Source organism: Pavona decussata, unplaced genomic scaffold (assembly GCF_977016875.1).
Source record: "Pavona decussata unplaced genomic scaffold, jaPavDecu1.1 SCAFFOLD_416, whole genome shotgun sequence".
In the NCBI taxonomy this organism is placed as follows: Eukaryota; Metazoa; Cnidaria; class Anthozoa; order Scleractinia; family Agariciidae; genus Pavona; species Pavona decussata.
Genome location: NW_028145778.1, coordinates 646,460 through 666,738, shown reverse-complemented (window position 1 = coordinate 666,738; position 20,279 = coordinate 646,460). Strand labels below are relative to the sequence as shown.

General features: G+C 39.7%; 1 protein-coding gene across 3 annotated transcripts in view; it reads left to right on the top strand.

The window, feature by feature from the left end:
• Positions 1-19,920, top strand: part of LOC146450920 (uncharacterized) — a 51,576-nt gene extending 31,656 nt beyond the window's left edge. The window contains exons 1-11 of one of the 3 annotated variants that reach the window (XM_085099780.1): positions 3,707-4,312; positions 5,698-5,781; positions 7,034-7,591; positions 10,272-10,388; positions 11,072-11,959; positions 13,138-13,546; positions 14,361-14,909; positions 16,250-16,347; positions 16,841-16,905; positions 17,058-17,182; positions 17,851-19,920. In XM_085099780.1, coding sequence (XP_084955906.1) covers positions 3,991-4,312; positions 5,698-5,781; positions 7,034-7,591; positions 10,272-10,388; positions 11,072-11,959; positions 13,138-13,546; positions 14,361-14,909; positions 16,250-16,347; positions 16,841-16,905; positions 17,058-17,182; positions 17,851-17,926 — 3,291 coding nt within the window. In that variant the 5' untranslated portion in view covers positions 3,707-3,990 and the 3' untranslated portion in view covers positions 17,927-19,920. Of the gene's footprint in view, positions 1-3,706; positions 4,313-5,697; positions 5,782-7,033; positions 7,592-10,271; positions 10,389-11,071; positions 11,960-13,137; positions 13,547-14,360; positions 14,910-16,249; positions 16,348-16,840; positions 16,906-17,057; positions 17,183-17,850 lie in introns of those variants that run through there. The other 2 variants (XM_085099781.1, XM_085099782.1) reach the window with 2 other exon arrangements.
• The last annotated feature ends 359 nt before the right edge of the window (positions 19,921-20,279 follow it).

Here is a 20,279-nt window from a genome sequence, read left to right as displayed (position 1 = left end):
TTCTAATAAATATTTGTTTTTTAAAGATTTTTGTCTGTAAGTTATGACTTACGAGTTTTCTTTACATAAGCCCAAAATAAGTTTTTAAAAAGATTTTAAACGAGCGAGATAAGAACCTCGCTTAATTTTTAATCGGGGATTAGCGTTAATCGGCTTTCGAACAACCGGGCCCAGGTGTTTCACTGTGTTGGATCTAACACCTGATTGTAATAGTGGCCTCAATTAGTATTCCCTTAGGCCTGTTTTTGTGCGGGAATTTAGGTTAATAATTTGCATTTTTCAAGTGACACTTTGCTGAAATGACATTTTCTGTTCATTATACGTTGAACTTTCAACGAGACGCGCTTCGCCCAGTTATCCGCAGTTACTGCAGTCTGCTAGCAATTTCCCCTAAAAGTTTCGTCTAAACGCGCCACAACAATGTAAGTGTGCTGTATTTTCGATTGGTTTTATCGGTTTGTTTACCTTATAGTTTGTAAATTTTGTAAGTTGAGTTTGTTTCGTATAGTTCAGTTTAAACCTTCTTCGCCTCGTCCGTAACTCTGTTAGGCTGCAACGTTCAGCCCTCTCGGGCAGCCGACAAAATGAAAAGAGTTTAAAATACATTGCATGAATTAGAAGTGATGGCCCTCCGGCGGTTACGCACTCTAACATGTATTTCCCAAAGCACAGAGTATTTACTGGACATTTCCACTAAACCTGAGCTCAGGCTCGGACAGTACCTTATCGATGGACTCATGGTAAGTTTTAATACGGTGGTGCGATTCCGGTGTCACCTGCGTTTGTCTTTGCGCGAGTTCACCTTCAAGGGCTTGAAGGCGGCGCGATGGTGTTTGTCAGGGTATCCTGGCTTATCGTAATTCAAACTGAGAATTGGTCAGCCACTTCTTCATTTTCAGACCCATTGTTGATGCTATCTGCCATACGCTGTTGAAACTTTCTTCACTCCGACACTAGCGTAGGGTATGGAAAAAGATTCACTGCCGAATTTTTTGGGGTCGTAGCACTTCAAAATGGGTAAACCCTCTATATCACTGGACTTTTGGCAAGTACCACTATTTAAATTTGTATCCAAGGAAGAATTGTGCGCACCATCTGCGATATCTCACTTATATGGAGCACCATTATCCATGATAACTGACTTGAGGGACTTTTCCGGGGCACTGTTATCTATGACAATTGAAATGGAGATATCCCGATTAGCACTATGCACGATTTCAGAGTTAGCACCATTAGGTATCCGGAGCACTAGCATCATTGTCAGCACCATCTATGCTTTCCATATCAATGATCTCTAACTTATCCGAATTACTTTTATCCATGATTTCTGATTCATCTGTTACACCAACATCCATAAATTCACGTAGCCGGAGCACGCCGAGCACCATTATTCACTTGAATCACCTCGATTTCTGACTTATCCAGAGCAGTATCTGATGCATCCACTATATCTGTACCGCTGCTATTGGTGATTGTTTCATCGCCGCCGGTAAAACCTAGTTGCCATTGATTTAACGCACGAGAAACAGTGAATTTAACTCTCTTTCCTATATGCTTGGTTCATGAGCGTCTTGGTACTCAGCAACGATGTCTTTTTTACATTCGGAGCAGGTGACGCGATGGCGATAGGCCCGCTTACGATTTTGTGGCGATGGATTCGACATGTCTAAAATAGCACAAGGCGAGTTCTAAACAAACGCATTTTTGTTTCCACTGTCGCGTAAATTTTCACGAAACTACGGCCGTGAATTTTACTAGAAGCGTATTGTAAATCCGTTAAATTCGTACGACAGTGGTTGCTGACTCAGATCTTTTGAGAGACTGCTGTCGATAATCCACGATATGATTCTAGAAAGTTATAACGAAAGTTATCACGACTGGAAATACCCCACACCAGCTAGTGCAGTGCAGTACAATGCCCCCCCCCCCCCCCCGAAAAAAAAAAGAAAGAAAATTACAAATATGTATATATTAGCGGTTGCTGACCGAAGGCCGTTACTAGTAAGCCGGCAACGCTGTTGGACAGTAAACTCGCCAGAGAAAGGTTTCTACGGCTCGGAATGGCAAAAAAAAAACAAAAAACAAAAAAACACCACGCCTGACTCAATCAGCATTTTCTTGAAGCTTTATTTCAACATAAAGGTAAAAGGCGACTTTAAATATCTCCACTCAGTAAAAATTTCAACCGATCGTGTCGCGTGAATATAGAGTCTCAAGTTCCAAGAAGAAAATTACACCACCCAAACAGAGGGTGGTCTGCCTGTGGTCGCTAGCTCTCTGAATCTGAACTGGCAAGAGAAACGATCAGAAGTTAGGCGAGCTAAAAGACAGCGCTACAACGAAGCCATAGCTTTAAAAAGCGAGAGAAAACAATGATCAGCTTTGTAAAGACGAGAATCTTTTGGACAATCATATCCGTGATAAACAAACAGTCTGCAATCTTCACGCAGCGAGATACAATAGCATAAACATTAACTCACTGTTTAAGAAATCCACGAATCCTGTATCTTCACAGATAACATTTATTTAGCGCTACCCGAAATTTTGAAGTCTATCCAAGCCTATAAACCTTAACAAATGCCACAGAGCTAGCATACACAATGGCATATCAAAACCTAATGGTTACGGCTCAAAATCCTCCATTCAGTATATTTGAGAATTCTCCCTCACGATCAAGACAAACACCATTAAGCAGAGCGGTTTCATCACACTTTGATCTAAAGGGAAGAATCCCTTATCCAAAAGGAAAATCGCTTAAAGTGCATCTGACACGAATTTTTTTCCCCGTTTCTCAAAGTTCAATTTATTTCAAAAACAAATCGAAAGTTAAAAAGTGTTCGAAATGACTGAAACCCCGATTTTCGCTTTTGAAATAGCCGCTTGTTAAAGCAAATCTGAAAAGGCTTTTAAACAACACAACGGACACACAGTGGGAGTCGTGCAGGTCTGTCAACCCCATTTTAACATCCTTTTGCATGTCTTAAAATTTTACCCCCCTCACTTTTCGTACAAGGTAAAAATTACCCCCTTCCCCAAAGAGCTCGTTTAAAAAAATTACCCCTCCCCTCAAGAACCACCGCCCCCCCACCTCCCCATCCTTAGGACGTAAGAAACGATCGGTCCCTAAGTGCGTACAATCTGGCAACACAATGAGAATAGCCTTGTACCAGCAAAATTCCCTTTTTCCTTTTAAATATGCTATTTTTGGGAGCATTGCCGGTAGGCAGAACACTCCAACATTTTGCGAACAGGTTTAATCCAAGTTCCCTGCTAGAAGAGATCTCTGACGGCGAGAGGGGAGAGAGTCTCTCCTTCTCGCTGTCAGAGACCTCTGCTTGCAGGGAATACCCAAGCCGAGACTAAGCTGATTCTAGCCTGAGAGCAAGCTCTCTTGGGCTCCCCCAAGAAAGCTTGCTCGCGGGCTAAGCTGATTCTCACCTTCTTCTTCCAAATCATCAAACATCTCCAGTTCATCTGCGTGGCGTGATTCAAAGTCATCTTGTTCGCGAATATCCCAGTCTTCCATTTCAAGGAACTAGTCCAAAACAGCACGGGAAAATCGAAACGAAAATAGCAATTTAATCCGCCATATTGTAATAAAAACTCCCGCCAAAGTCAAGCCTCAGACATGTGATATCTCCTCAAGAGAGAGGGTACTGGGAGCAGGTCACCTTACGTCACGATTAAGAACGAGGCTGGGAGAAACCCCAGAAAAATCGAAAGAAGTGAAGAGAGTTGACCGAGGTAACTGAAGGAACTTTATAGTGAAAGATTGAGGTGTATTTCACTTTTTATGGACAGTTGATTTGACATTTTTTCTGTTTGTGTAATGGAGAATCAGCAATAGTAGCTGCCGTTGTTGTTTTGTCATGTGAGTGAATTTGGAAATTGGTGTATTTGGAGAGTTTAACGAGCGAAGGAGAAAACGGAAGTAGCAACGCTGAAAGACTGAGCTTCACGGAAGCAGACCTTCCAAAGTTTGTATTCAGCATGGAACACGCACAGTTTGAATTCAGAAGTTTCTTGCTTCAAATCAGTAAGGAGCTGGCAAAAAAAGAATTCGAAGAGGTTAAATTTGTCCTCAAGGGTTACGTGACGTCTGCAAAATGCGAAGAAATGACGGAAGCTTTACATTATTTTGAGGAACTTCAAAAAATGCTTCTGTTAACCCCCACAAGGCTTGAAGTGCTTAAAAAGGCGCTTAATGTGGTCGGGCGATCTGATCTTGTTGAAAAGTTACAAGAGAAAGAGCAGTTCTTCGCCGATCTCTTCTCACCTCAGGTCACTGATGGCGATAACTTGAAGCAGACAGGTTTGTAGCGCATGTCTTCCTTGGCTACTGTTGTTTTTTAAAAAGCCCTTTAAGCAATTATAATTGAAGTCTTTTTAATTAATTTTCAGTGGCATAAAGGATGCAAGTGTCATATCCTAATGTAACCCTTTTAAAATAACGGTAACATAAACGATGCAAAAGGGAAACTCCTGCGAAATTGAAATATTTAATGTTTTTATCGTGGGCCAGTTCAATAAAGCGTTTTCAATTGTAGCCAAAAGTCTGGACCTTTCTTGTTACATGATCATGCAGAAAACGAGTCCAATAGAAATTAGAAGTCTTCAAACAATTAATGGTTATTTATCTCATTTTTGAACTTTCTTGTTGCATGCGTATGCCAAACCATTATGGCCCACTTGTTAGTTATAAGTGTCAAAGTTTTATTTAATTGACCCCAGGTAAGGAATAGTTATAGCCCCTCCCTATCTACGAAATGCTGAGCAATGGGAATATTTGGTAACTGCTATTTGCTCTCACCAGACCATGTACACATTGCTTGTTGCTTGTATATAGGGAGAGAGAATGATCTTCCTAGTTGACCCACCCAAATATACTAATATGTAGGAGACTTAAACTTGGTCCGCCCTATCTTGATGTCCAACGCTGTTATAAGGAATTGTGGGGTTCATTTGCAATAGTGACAAGCTGCTGATTTCTCGTTATAACATCCCTATGCTTGATCAAATGTACAGGTTATGAGATTTTTTACCACAATTGTTTCTAATCTCGCAATCTGATTGGCTAATTTTCTGTTGTCGATAAGAGTCTAGACAACACTGCTTGCATCAATAAGCGCGTGGAAATTTTGACAGTTATTGTAAAAATTTTCTTTGACGTTGATATTGTGGTAAAAAACAAATCGAATGTGGTTTAGTGTTGTCTGCACTCTTATCGACAATGATATTCGTCATCACAGTAGCCAAAAATTTGTTGTGGACTCACTCGGTTGCGCCTCGTGAGTCCACAACATTTTGACCACTGTGATGACGAATATCGTTGTCGATAAGAGTACAGTCAATGCTAAACCACGTTCGATTTGTTAAATAGGAAATGATCACCAAAGATTGAATGTCTTGATTTTAAACAAATTATCTCAACTAGTGGGATGAGAAATATGGAGTTAACATTGAGGAGAATATACCTGTTGATATTCTGCCTGAAGTATTAACATCTCCCTGCCTGATGCAGTTGGGGCTAGGAGTTGGCTCAACAAATCAAACAGCTCTAATTTTTGTTCCAAAATGTGTAAGACTGTGACCTTACACCTGAACATTTCTCCCCTCTAATTATTATTGTTGGTAATACATGGTATATTATACAATCAGTTCTGCCTTTGATGCATATACTATTTTTATTGTTTTCAGAATATGATGCAGTTTGTGATGGCATTGAAAAGGCAGCAGGAAACTTGAAGCCTCCTTCCCGAAGTGACCTCAATAATCCTAATGGTAATTAAGGATGATAAAGAAATTCATGTACAGTAGATATAACACAGTGTCCCACTGTGTACCTGGAATAATTAATATTCAAGGATTATTCTCTAGGGAATAATAATTGTATAGAAAGCAGGAATTTGTTATACAGTCAACTCTCTCTAAGCGGACACCTCTCTAAGGTGGACACCTCTTTAAGGCGGACAGAAAATTTAGTCCCTGCCAAATTTTACTTGTTTCTCTGTAACTGAATTCTCTCTAAGGTGGACAGCAGACACTTTTTTCCAACATGTTGGTTCAAAAACCTCTCAAAGCGGACACCAGATGTTTTTGAAACTTTATAACAGGTCCAAAATTCCAAAAAAATAGCGCAATCTGATAACAGTGGTTTTAATAAATATACCAGACCTTACAATATGTCGTAATACAATATTAAAGTCACTTTTCTGGTCATTTATACAACAACTCATTTGCGCTGCCATTTACTGGAATCAGTTGAGTCACTTGTATTCTTCCTTCGCTTTTTCGCGTCTTGGTTTAGATCAACCGCAGTTATAATCTTCTCGTTTTCTTTACCTATGCACTTTGCTATCCAGGCCACGACCTTTGGAACGCCTTGAAACTTGTACTTGCATGGGACTTCAAGCCCGTAGGCACCCCCACAGTTTTTGTAACTTCACAAGAGACGCTACTTGATTCAAGTACAAAAGTACAGTTTTTTTTCGTAGTGAATGGGGGTTGTGAACCCCAACTCCACCTACTGTCAAATAACAAGCAACACAAACGAGTTTTGTTAAGGTTGATTCACAAATGTTCAAAGTGTGTATGAACTGTGTTGGATTCCGTAAGGAATACATAAAAAAGACACAGCTGGCCCGTCATGACTACATTGTACACTGTAGTTAAAGTAATAAAGCACTGGTTTCAGTTTTGATGTTCGGGTATCAGTTAACATGAACTCTCTCTAAGGCGGACAGTAAATCTGGTAGCGAGGGTGTCCGCCTTAGAGAGTGTTGACTGTAGTCATTATTTGGGGAGACTGGGGGTGGGAACTAAGTGAACTAACTGTTTGCCTGGGAAAGTTTTTGTAGTTGTGATGCCCCTGTTTACAGTAAAAAAAAAACCCCTTGCCTACCCTCCCCCCTCCCCTATAAGAAAAGCTCTTGCTAAAATTAACATACAGCTGTACATGTGTTGTAACAAGTGGGAGTACACACACCACTCTGCACAGTATTTATCATTTTGTATGACTGCTGATCCTCCACAGTTCGAAAGCAAATCAAGTTGATGACTGAAGAGAAGCCAGATGATTTAGAGGTACACAAATTTACAGATCCATTGCCAACCAGTGACGTGCCAGTGAAAGGACCAACTGATGGAAAACAAAAGGAAAACCCATCTTTGCTCCTGTGTAAGTCTGTAGGATCCCAGGTAGCAGCCAAAGTGGCACCATTGCCAAATGACAGTGAGGATGAAGATGTTATCATGACTGATAAAGGAAGTCAGCCAGTGGCTACAAGTGCAGACGGTGAGCTCATTGGTGTTGAAAAGTCAACACCTTCTAAAGCTGGATTGCAGAAAGAACCTAGTGAAAGTAGTGCAGTCAATGGTAATGACGAGAGAGCACCAATTAAACCCAAGGATGCAGATGTAAGCACAGGAGCTTTGAACTCACCTGCCGCAACTGTACCTAACATGTCCAGTTATCAGAGACCAGGTGATGATAACGATGATGATGATGATGACAACATCCCTGATGGCAATGAGGATGAGAAGGGAGAATCAAAGAATGCAAGCAGTGATAAGGGAATTACTAGCAAAGGAGGTTAGTAAAAACCAAAAACTGTAATATATTCTTATTTGGCAGTCCTTGGATTTTGAGGATGGTTCATGTAGTTGACTGCCTAAGCCATGATAAAAGCTACATGCAGCTGTTAAAATGCTGTGATTCATACTTTACCGATTTTTAACTTTTTATTTTACCAAAAATGAAAAAAATGCGTTGCTCTTCATCTCTCACCAATACCATTGTGGCTGTCATTAATTTACAAACACCATGATCATTTATATGGGAACAGGGCCGAGCACGCAAGCTTTTGTTGCATAATCACTTTATTAACGTATTTTGTAAGTTAGTACTCCTTGGTTGAAAGTAGCTGGTTTTCTCTATAATCTTTGCTTGTCGCCTTTGATTTTATTCAAACCTCAAGCTTATGTCAAAACATGTTTAGAAAAGGGAGAAAATGAAAGCAAAATTTGTTCCCAGCCATTTGTTCCTTGAAAGAAATTTCAGTCAGTGGCAAGAAATTGGACAATATTCCATTTCCCTCTTTGAAAAAGGAAGAGCTTGCAGTCAGAGATTGTGGTCTTGTTCTAAAGAGGGAAAATTGTTGGTAGATGAAACAATTCCACCTCCAAGAGACTGTTTTAAGTGTTGATCTCCAAATGAAGTGATCAGATTATTCAAGCATGCAAACTAGTCTTTAAGTAAAAGTTTAGCTTGCTTGCAATGATAACTGGCCCTCGTGATCAACAGGAAAGGGACTGCTGGCAGTCTCATTGTGATTTAACTGAAGTAGATGGTAAGGAAAAATGGATGTAAAGAAAAGCTCAGAGGGAAAACTATGTACATTAATTGTACCATTTTACAGCTTTCATCTCTCCAAGAATAATTTTGGTTACAGTATTATAGGCAGTATACAGGGGTTTCAATAAAATTTAAAGTATGGGGATGGTTTGCTGTAGAGTAGCCGGCTGTGACAAATATTGGGATTGCAAGGGCTCTCCAGTCTAGTGGGGTGCAGAAAATGTTGAGATCTGGAAGCAGGAAATGCTATTTCCAGCATTCTGGGAACCAAATTGAGTACAATAGATAAGACAGATTTCTTACAAATCACTTGATCATGATCTCCATTTAACGTGTCAAACAGCAAATAACGATACAGGTTGTAAGTGTCAATCACGTTGTTCTCAATAGATAAAAATGAGACAAACTGTTATATTGGCAATTGACTTTGCTTGCCATTTCAGGAAAAATCAGGTCAGAATTGGGAGATAGAATGGCAATAGTAGGCGGCGCTGATATAGAAAGTAGGCGACAGAATTCGCCGGTTGCCGGCTTCTAGTGAAACCCCTGAGTATAGGGTACTTTGCAATGCATATTGCTAGTGTCCCTGGCCTCTGTGTACATTTGGGAAAAATTAGCAAAATACATATCACTCTTGACCTCAATGGACCATCAAGTTTAAGGGTTGAAAGACTTAAAGTCAGATAACATGTGCAATTCTCTGTAATATGGAGGTATCTGCATTTAGTAATGATGTTTTTTAGGAAGGGCTTGACTATACTTTAGAGTTAAGGGACTGGTCATAAAGTACCGGGGGGGGGGTGGGCTGGAAAAATTCATTTTTACGAAGGCTAGTTTTGTGTGACCCACCCTCATATTTTTGCAGAATAATGCATGGCCCACCCATATTTTTCAGGTAAAAAATGAAATGACCCACCCCTAGTAAATAAAGGTAAGACTATACATAAAACTAGACAAATTAGAGGACAAGTATGATAGAGGAAGGAGCACACATGCACTTATTAGTCACTATGGTATTTTATAAGGTGATAACATAAGGCATTGGCAATGATATAATGAGATCTATTTTTGTTGAAATACCTGAAATGATTTTGAGAAGATAATGTGCATCTAATATGTATCATTAATAACCACATGGAATCATAGTTGTTCATTTTAATGGATGCGAGTGAACTTGCCCTTTTCTTGATAGAATGTGTAGTTCCAGAAAATATCCTTACCCCACCCATGGAGGGAATTCAAGATTCTGGAGGGGATGGTGGTAAGAGAAAGAACAAAATTACAGAGATTGTATGAAAGAAACTTGGAAGTTCCTGGCGGTAGGGCGTCCTTTTATAAATTCCCTCTGTGATGGGGGATGGATATTTTCTGAAACTACACAATTATAATTTGTGCTTTTACTGTTAATACATTTCACAGTTTTACTGGCAAAAGGCACCATTTGATGCAAAACATGTGCAAAAATATTATGTGCCCCACCCCTTTAATGATGCATGGTTTTTGCTAGCCCACCCCTTTTTACATGCATGAAAACAGTGACCCACCCCCCCTTTTTTTCCAGCCCACCCCCCCCTGTACTTTATGACCAGTCCCTAATTCAATTGTGCAGTTCTAGAAGAAATCCATACCCAGCCCATGGACAGTCATCAGAAATTCCCAGGGGGAGGGGGCTCTTAGAAGCCAAAATTGTGGAAGCAAAGTATGAAGCTAAACTGGAATTTCCTGGGATGCAAATAAAAAAACCTTCTATGGGGGGAGTATGGATATTTTCTGGAACTGTACATTAACTTACTTTCTAAATCAATAAAAAATTATTTGCTGATGGATGTAGTTCATGTTTGCTCTTGATGAGGATGTAGTATTATGCTCCTCTTGCTAACCCAGAAGTCCACATGTATAAATGTAAGTCTCTTTTCAGCTCAGCACCAGGGTACTCAATATCACTTTGGGGGAGCACGTCCAAAAGACAAACAAAATAAATCTCCAAGTCCTCCAGGAACCATGAAACCAGATGCTAATGAGCAGACTGATGAAGGTAACTCCTCAAAATACTTGTCAAAGATGGTTGCCTTTTTACTATAAAACTTGCTTGAAAATACCTGTACATATTTGATCTAAATGAAATGAACATTTTACTTTGTTGTGAGGAGAGCTCATTAACATTTAGAGAAATACCATTTGTAATCACTCCGAAACCCATCACCTCCCGCACACTGGTCAGATGTGGTGAAGCAACTGACCAGTGTGGTAAAGATCATTTATTCAACTTTACTTTGTAATTTTTTTGCTTGTGACTCTGAATAAACTTGTTTATTAATTAGATATTGTGTGGCACAAAATTTTTGCTGGAGTTTATTTTTGTGATTGTGTAGTTCCTGAAAAAATCCATACCCACCCCATAGAAGGTCATCGGAAATTTCTAACCCTAACCCAAACGGTATTCTTAGTTTTGTGAAACAAATTTATGTAGAGAATATCTAGAGTGGAGTTAATTTTTGCAGGAAAGATTTTTGCATTAATTTTTTTTGTGGGGATTTTTTTTGCTGATTGCAGAAAAACCACAAAAAGCACAAACATGCACACGGTAATGCTACCCTGTACATGTACATAAGCTTACAGTATCTCCCTAATCAGCTCCAAACAGTGTTGACAGGCTTATGGAGTAATAATGGTTTTATATTTAGATAATTAGCTATAATTATGTCTATTGTTATATAGTTACAGGAACAGTGCCCCAGGGGACACTGTTTGATGAGATGATAACCCCAGGCTACGGGACATATCCTTCTGAGACGACAAAGGAGAAACAGCCAGTAGAAGGTGAATATGCAAGTGCCACATCTCCAACTGGGCAGATAAGCGGGAATAATTTTTCCTTTGAAGGCACTGGTGAAACTGGACCTTCAGAAAAAAAAGCAAAGACAACTGACCCTTGTTCAGGGCAGGGAGCAGGTGCCAGTGACAGTCCTCATAAACACCAGCAGACTCCTGGTGTTTCCTCTCACAAGCAATACAAGGGATTTGAGTTACCAACTCTGGATGCATCCGGTTGCACTGATCATGGCCTTGGATATGGCTCCACTGCCTCTTCTCAACAGAAGAAGCCTGCTAATACTGCACCTAAAGCATTTCAAGGTGCATCTGGGTACACTGGTGATGGTCTTAGTGGTGGTTGCGCCTCCTTTGGTTCAGTGCCTCAACAGAGCATGCCTGGTAACACTGCATTCCAAACAAGTCAAGGTGCATCTGGATTCGCTAACCATGGCCTTGGTTATGGCGCTAATCCTTTTGGTTCAGTACCTCAGCAGGGTATGCCCCATGATCCTACAGCCAAGATGGCAATGCTGCAGCTATTAATGCAGCAACTGGGCCCTGGGCCATTAGCTGGTCTGTTGGCCGACCAGGTTCCACCTTCCATGTTTGGTGATAGTTATGATGCCCCAGCTGCTGACTCACCAAGAATGCAGCCAAGAAGTTATGACAAAGGTGGTTATTCAGTGGTGATCACTAATGGCACACTCTGTCACAGCAGCGAAGAGAAGGGTGTGGTCAAGATGGAGAGTGGAAGCCAATTTAAAATTGCAATAGCAAATAACAATGATTATGGTGAGTTAATTGTCAAATTCGATAAAATTTTAATGTTAGCTTTTAGTTTTATTGGTACTGGCTGGTAGGTTTTTACTGGAGATGCGTCAAACTTGATCAGTTATATAAATGAAGGTTAAGAAAGGAAATGTAATACATCAATGGACTGATATCAGTCTCAATGATTGCTTGGTAGGCTTTTACTCTTTTCTTTGAAACAAGCCTTGCTCAGATTTCTAGTAAACACAAACTGACTGTGTTGTAAAGGAAGGATGAATCCCTCAAGGACAGGCCCTTACACACAAAGCATCCTTCTAGCAAACGAGAATCAAAATTAGTCTTGAAGCTAAGCTTTGTCAAATACTTGTCAGCCTCCCTTTGAAAGGAAACCACTAAGTACCGATCACTGACTATTACCTCTTCAAATCCAAGCAGTTGCAATCTACCCTTTTAAAACATTGTTGAAATACATGTACAGTATGTTGATCTTGTAAAGCATGAACATGGAAACTGAGGACTTGAGGACTCAATTAAACTGGTTTTGACATTTTTGATCTAGGTAAACACAGGTTAACCAAGGTTGAATCTGGGATATACATTTAATGTACATGTAGATTTAATACTGGTTCAACTTGAAACCAGATTTTCCCTGCAGCAGCTTCATTCAAAGGTAACATGTTTCTGGTACAGTCGAACCTGTATTAAGCGGTCACCCTCGCGGAATGGCTAAGTGACCGCTTAATACAGGTTGCACAGAATACATCTCTTACTTGGTTAAGAAAGTTCGGCGGTAAAATGGTATGACGAAGGAGAACATGGTATTGAAACAGACCAGTAAAACATTAACACCACGATTGTGCAGCTCATTAGAAGCTCAATTGCCTGGCACGCTATTTGTTACCATATTTACATGTAAGTGGTTTCCTTTTACAAGGTGACCGTTTAAAACAGGGCAAGACAATAGGAACAGCTCGCTGAGATTTAGTAGAGGGTGACCGCGACCACTTAATAGAGGTAACCGTTTTATTCAGGTCAGGATTACAGTAAATAAGGGAAGTAATTTCCGGGACTTTGACAACTGACCGCTTAATAGAGGGTGACCGCTTAATACGGTGCCGCTTAATACAGGTTCAACTGTATGTTGTTTCAGTTTCAGTTAATAATTATGCTATGAATAATTTTGTGTTTTTCCTTTTCAGCTTCTGAGGTTGACATAACGGTTGGTGGAGTATACCTTGGAGTGTGGCTTGTAGAGGCTAGGCGATCATTGTCAAGTCCCTTGGTTATTGAAGGCGCTTGCTGGGCGAAGGGCAGGTTGAGATTCTTCAGCACTTCAGACCCCAGAAGACCAGCAGCTAATGAAGAACTAAGCCAACAACTGGAATTCAATGGAATCATTGAATTGGAGTTTACACCAGAAGTATTATTGCTGAAGCTTGTTGTAAAGCATGTGTGGAAAGAGGAAACAAAAGAAGTATGCATGCCTGATTTCCAGACAGCAACTATTGCAGATTTGAAGGATGAGATTAACAAGAAATTTCCGCATGGCTGTGGAGTCTCATGTTTGATTATGAGTGGGAGAGTTCTCAATGAGGATAAAACCATGAGGTGACTATAGCATTGGGTGTCTTGAGAGTGAAGTTTGCAAATCAACATTTAGTATTATCAATTATTTGTAAAGAGTTCTAAGGAGACTTGTTTAAGTATCAGGCAAGAAAAAACTTTAGAATCTTTGTGCGCAGTGCCCCAAAACTTGCGTGTCAGAACAACACCAAGACATAAATTTAGGTACTGACGGTCTTGGTGCAAAATTAACATAAGTGCTATTCTTGCATGCATACAAACTGACTTTTATGTCAGAAACATGGTTCCCTGTTTTCTTTGTAATTTGAGCGCCCCAATTCGCCCAACAAGCTTATGACTTTAGCCTAAAAACTAAATTAAACCAACCATCAAGTGATGTTTGAAATGATTTTATATTCTGCTATGTATAATGCATAACAAATATTCTTCTGTGATGATAACAAGCCTGTAGGCGCAACTTTGACTTTAAGAGAGTTGTTATTCTGTCAGTCTTTCAAGATTATAAATTGCAAGTATTTCAAGGGAGATAGTGCGGCCAAGTGGCTAGGGTGATGGACTTGAAAATATTTGGAGGTCACAGGTTCAACTCCCATTCTGGCCACTGGGTTGAGATGTTTCTAAGTCAGCTTCAGCTCTCAAGAACTACTGTAGTCCTAGGAATGAAAATGGAGGTGATGCTTATGAAAGCAATTGTGCACTAGATTGAACAGTTTTACTGGTGCTGTTAACTACAAAATGATTCATTAAAGACAACCCAACTTGCAATTTTCTTTTGATTGCAAATACAAACAACCTTTGAAGAACAAGCTTATATTAACGTTTGCTTTTCTTCCCCCAGCTCTTACGCACTGGAAAACACTAATGAGGTAATTCAAGTTCTATACGAAAAGGAAGAGCTGTTGATTGAATCCTCAGGCAGAGACCCAGTCATCATGACGGTTGATCCTTTTGAAGTTTCTGTTCAGGATGTCAAAAATTTCATTCAAGTAAACTTGAATATCAGAGCAGATAAACAACATCTTCGCTTCAATGGTCAAAATATTTATGAACTGGACGAACTTTCTGATATGTTTATAACTGCTAAGGAGAGGCCTGTTATAAGAGTTGACATGGATAGAAACATTGCCATCAAAGTGTGTCAATCCAGTGGAAAGGAACGAGAAGTTCAAATGAATTGGTTTGCAACAGTGGATGACCTTAAGGAATTGCTGGTGGAACAAGGCATTTGTGAGACACGCGACACTTTAAAATTCAATGACTTAGAGCTTACTATGGAGGGAGAGAAGCAATTGATTGACCTTGATTTCAAACCAGGCAAATCAGTAATTACTGTCCGTTCACAGCCAAGGAGCACTCACAGAGGATTCTCAGCCAGTGATTTTGAACAGTAAGCAACAATTCTTTATACATATCATAATGCTCACTCCTCAAACTCCAAAGAGATTTGAGAGCTGATGTTGCATTTGCTTAAGGCCCTTCATCAGAGTGAATTCTTGTGAAGTTTCTCTTCAGGGCTAGCGCTTGAAGTGTTAGTTCTCAAATCTCTTTACAGAGGCCAAATAACCTTGTCAACTCAGTTGAAAAAACAAAACAAAAACAACAACAACAAAAGAAACTCAATATTTGATTCCACAACCCCACTGAAGCAGCCCCATAGTTTCTTCAGAAACTAAGCCCCTCATCCTCAAGACTCTATCTGTTAAGAGCAACACCAAACTGTCATCGTCTGCAATCCTTGTAACTCATGTTCACTCATAAGAAGGTCACAGGTGCCTGTACTACTACTGGAGCTCTGGGCCTAGTTGTTCAAAGCCCGATTAAGCTAATTTTGGATTAACGTTAACTTTGATTCGAGTTTAATTACTAATATCAATGAAGATTCTTCCAAACGATTTTTGTTCTTCAGTATTGACTTAGACTTTTCTTCATCCTTGGCTTAAAGTTAGCCTTTAAAACCATTTTTAACTAGCGTGATGAAAACCTCGATTAACTTTTAATCGTTGATAAGCGTTAATCAGCTTTCAAACAACCCGGCCCTGATCCTGTTCTTACATGTACTCTCCTACCCCATGGTTCCTCTCTGGTCCATGTCTCCTTGGATTAACCCTTGAGCTTTGCCCTGTTGGAGTGCATTACATGGCCACTGATGGAATAGCAAGTACTGGAATTCTTTACATGTGCTTATCCACGTTCTCCTAGAAACTCTCACAACATCCTGTTGGGAAGAGAATTTTATTCTGCCTACAACCTACTCTGGGCTTGGATTTTGGTAAAACTAGATCTGCCCTTTAGATACCATGCCCAACACTCAGTTGAGTTTGGCTGCAATTGATCATCACCCCCTTGATATGAGATACTGTAATCCTAACACCACTGGTAACTTGTTCACTGGTGTTGGTTTTAATGCTTTTTTAGTGGTTAATGAGGTGGAGCCCAGTGCAAAGTCCCCAACCATAGTGGCCTGAGAGTTCCAGTGGGGTTGATAATCATAGGATGTGATTTGTGTTGAGGTTCTTGAGGTAGAAGGCACAGTATACTCTACATTGCCACTGCAACCTTATTGATGTGCACAGTATCAACAGGAGTGTACTGCTAAAATGTTCAGTGTAACTCCCCTTGAACTTTGTCTAGCATTTTAATCATTGATGCAATCAGATGCTAAGCCAAGAAGCATTCTTGTAAACTCCCTCACATTGTAATTTCATTTATATTGGTTTCTTATTCCAGAGGCTCCAGAACCAGAGGTTTCTTTTCTGCAGGGACTACAAGAGGTTTTAGCATGGGAACTACAAGAGGATTTGAAGATGATGAATTTGACTTAACTGGTGCGTGCGCACTTCATGAACATGTACTCCAATGTCTCTGTCTGCCGTTACCTTGTGTTTCTGTCTCTTGTGTTTCAAGTCTTCCATGATTGATATCCAGTAATAATACCAAGTGTATAAATTAATAATTATAACTATATTGTTATTTAACAATACAGAGCAATTCAATTCAATTCAATTCAATTCAATTAACTTCATTAAACTTCTTTTACCTAACATGTATTTACAACAGGATAATGTAATAAACTAAACAACAATCTCTACTGAAGGGTAAATGTAAATATTTAAAGAAAAACTGAACTTAAAAATTTGGCAAGAAGTTTGGAAAATCCAAATAGCTGTAAGGCTAATCGAGTGGATGGCTAAAGTCATCATTTTCCTTCAAAAAAAAAAGACAAATCTAATCAGTTGTAAAACTATCAAAAGCTAAAATAGAAAGATATATAGTCGCAAATTTCATTGTAATAAAATAATTGCTTATGCTTGTTTGCAGAATCCAGTTCTTTTCGCAGTGGCCCTGACGATCCACAAGATGATGGCCCTGGTCGTTTTGGCAAGGTACCCATCATTTCATTTCAATTGGCCATTAAATTAAGTTCCTAATTTCTCTCCACACCCTGAGTCAAACGTAGAAACGTTTGATTGATGCGGTGGTGTGGTTCTGCAGTCTACTCAAAACCATTGTAACTTTTTGTCATATCCTGATAAAGGAGGGCGTAGCGGCGCTTTGTGGAAATGAAGAGAGTGTTTACAAGGATTTCCAAGAAGATAGACAGGAGTGGAAATTTTCAAAGGAGAAGGCTGTTAAACTGTATATTCAGCTGGTGGAGAAGAGGTAACTAGTAATTGAGACCAATGAATGGCAATGAAAAATTTCTACTTCAATGTTTCTCATGCAGCTTCAGATCTCTTGAATCCATGAATTAGCACATATATCTCAAAAGCCTCTTGAAGTCACCCAAGTTAAACTATACATCCTCAAATTAAAATATTAACAACATATCACAACTACGCCGTATTCCATTTAAATATAAATATAGATATGAGACTATGCTAAACATTAGAGTACGTCTAGGTGTCTTAGGATCGGTGCTTTTCTATTTCTCCTTTTTGTTCTTCCTTTCCTTGAGCCCGCCTCGAATAGCTTGATAGCTACCTGCGGGTTCTCAAGTTATTGTATGCAATTTTATTGTTTATTCAATAAAGTTGTTTTTGTTGAGGATTGTCATGCAAGCCTCTATCAGATCGCTTGAAGGTCGCCAGTTTAAAATCTGTCTTTTGCCTTCTTATTTTACGTTTATACAAGACGTTTTATCCACTCTGTCTTACTAACACAGGTGCATTTAGTGGAACCGGTGAACAGAATGCTGGACAAATGGGAAAGTAGGAAAAAACAAAGGTCATTAATTTTGTCCGCGGGAGACGAAGTATCCCAAGACTAATTTCTAGCATTGTAGCTCAGCCTTCTTTCAAAACTGATGCTCTTTCTCTTTTTCATTGCAGTGCTGCCCCTCCACCATCCTCTGGACGTCCAAAAGGGCCAATGTCAACTCCTTACCCACCCCCTGTGCCAGAGTAAGCTCTCTAACACAACGTGGCTTACAGCATCGCAACAGTGAAGCTTCAACAACTAATTCTGTTACTTCTAAAACAATTGGAACTAGAATGTGCTAGTACCACTGGTGTAATATTAATAGCTAGTCACTCCGGTTGTGTTATTAATGTTTTGCACTGAAAAAGTAATTTTGGTGTTTGAGTTTTTGGTACAAAGACAGTTTCAAAGGAGAGTTGCATTGTTAGCTATGTGAAGCAGTCTACTTGTGCTAAGCCAGTATGAACTAGAATTAGTTTCGTATAAACTAGAAACAGTCAAAACCTAAATGGTTCTAGATGACGAAGAATTTAGCAATTCTTACCCGGTATTGATTCCTCAGCGAAAGAGATCGCCAGATTTGCCCGGCGAATAAATTCAGGCGTAGCTCTCTGCCCTCGACAGCTCTCCTTTGGGTTTAAACCTCTTTGAAATTTCTTTGGCCAACGTTTTAACACTTTTTGTGGGAAATCTGAAACTGATACTAAAGAATCGAGAGCTGACGTCTCGAGGGGTAGCCCTTCGTCAGCGCGAATCCCTCTTCCTTTGAGTCATGTTTATACCGAGATTCGAGTGTTCAATCGTCAGAAATAGTATAATGCCCTCATTTCGGTTTAAATTTTAGCACAAATGAGACCTAAGAAACGAAAATAATCTGGTCACGGTTACCTCAAAAAAAAAAAAAAAAAAAAAAACCGTTTGGTAAGTTGTTCCCTTACGTTTTGTTTGTGGTACCAAAAAACAAAACAAACAACAAGCAAAAACACAAACAAAAACAAATCCTGCCTTGACTTACAAAAAGGTAATATCCTGAACTTGTCCAGAAGTAATGTAAGAGTTTTGTTTGTTCGTACAAATAATATCTTTTTAGAAGTAAATATGATAGCATTTTTACTGGGTTCCGGTCCAACATGGGGTCGGTTGTACTATCTAAAACTGCATCCTCCTTCAATTTGGAGACATTTTAAGGCTAATTCCCTCTACGGTCAAACCGGGCCATGTTGTTACTCCAGTCAATAACTCGAGCGCAGCTTCAAGTGAAACGGCAGCTACAGAATTTGAGGGAAATACTGAAATATCGTGGAAACACATTAAAAGATTAACATTCATAAATTTAATTTCAGTATTTTATAATTGGTAAAAGTTAAATGGATAAAATTACATTAGTACATTTTATAAAAATAATAGGTAAGGAAGCATAAAATAACTTAGTCGATAAAGTAAGAAGGTAGTATTTACCGTGTCACGAGCATCGGTCAAAGAAAAATTTCCCGAAATCCCGAGTCCCGAAGATAGTCGAGCCCATGACCGTCCACACAGAGGAAACGAGCGGGTATTGGGCTCGACGGCTGCGCACACGGAGCCCGGACAGAGAAACGCGTTTGAATTAGGCCAGTTACCAGATTCACGGATAACACTCGTCCTGCCCTGCACGGTAATAAAGAAACAAAGAAAGATACTAACGTTTACGCCCAGTCAGATTAGGGTGGCATGTACGCTCATGACATAGCAGAAAAACGTTTGCTTCATAGCACTGCAAATTATGCACTCACAGGAATTTAAATGGTACGTCTGGACTGCTGCTGCAGTACAAAAGTCTGACGTTTCAGGGATAACTCCTTCACCGGTGTGTATGTTCTCAGACAAACACCGTTGAAGGGGTGGTTTCTTTGCTGTAGTTTTAAGCACTCCAAAATGAAGTAAGCAAGGCCGAGAATTGATATCAGTGAAGAAACCAAGTTTTGTCTGATGGCTCTGGATTTTAAGCACTCCAAACATACAAATTTCATTATGATTCTCATGATATGTTCATGACATAAGAGCTAATTGTTACTTTCTCTGACTTAACCGGAATTCTGCTGTACATGTACTATTACTATCTGCGAGTATATTATTAATGTTCTGATTGCATAAGGAATACAAAAGAAAAAAATCTTGTGTAATTTGCTGGAACTATGTTCAAAATAAATGCTGAATGTTGATACCTTGTCGTGAATTATGGAGCTGATTTGCATGCAGTCAAGGAGGAAGGGCGTTTACCACTTGGCTACACTACACTTGGCTTGCCTTAAAAGCTATGTTCACATTATCTCGGATCGATTTTGTGTCAGCACAGAAATTGATCCAATAGAATATTTTCGTGCCGGTGCAGTCAATCCGGTACAAAGTTTTCCACCATATAAAGGGCGGCATGGCACAGCGATGCTCCGGCACAAAATGTGAACGCAAGGCCCATAAGTGTTGTTTTAATGCCGCCTCAGAGGCTGTCCGGTATAGTGTGAACACAGCTTCCCTAATTTCACTGTGCTTTGCAATCTCGAGATTAACGTTCAAGCATTTC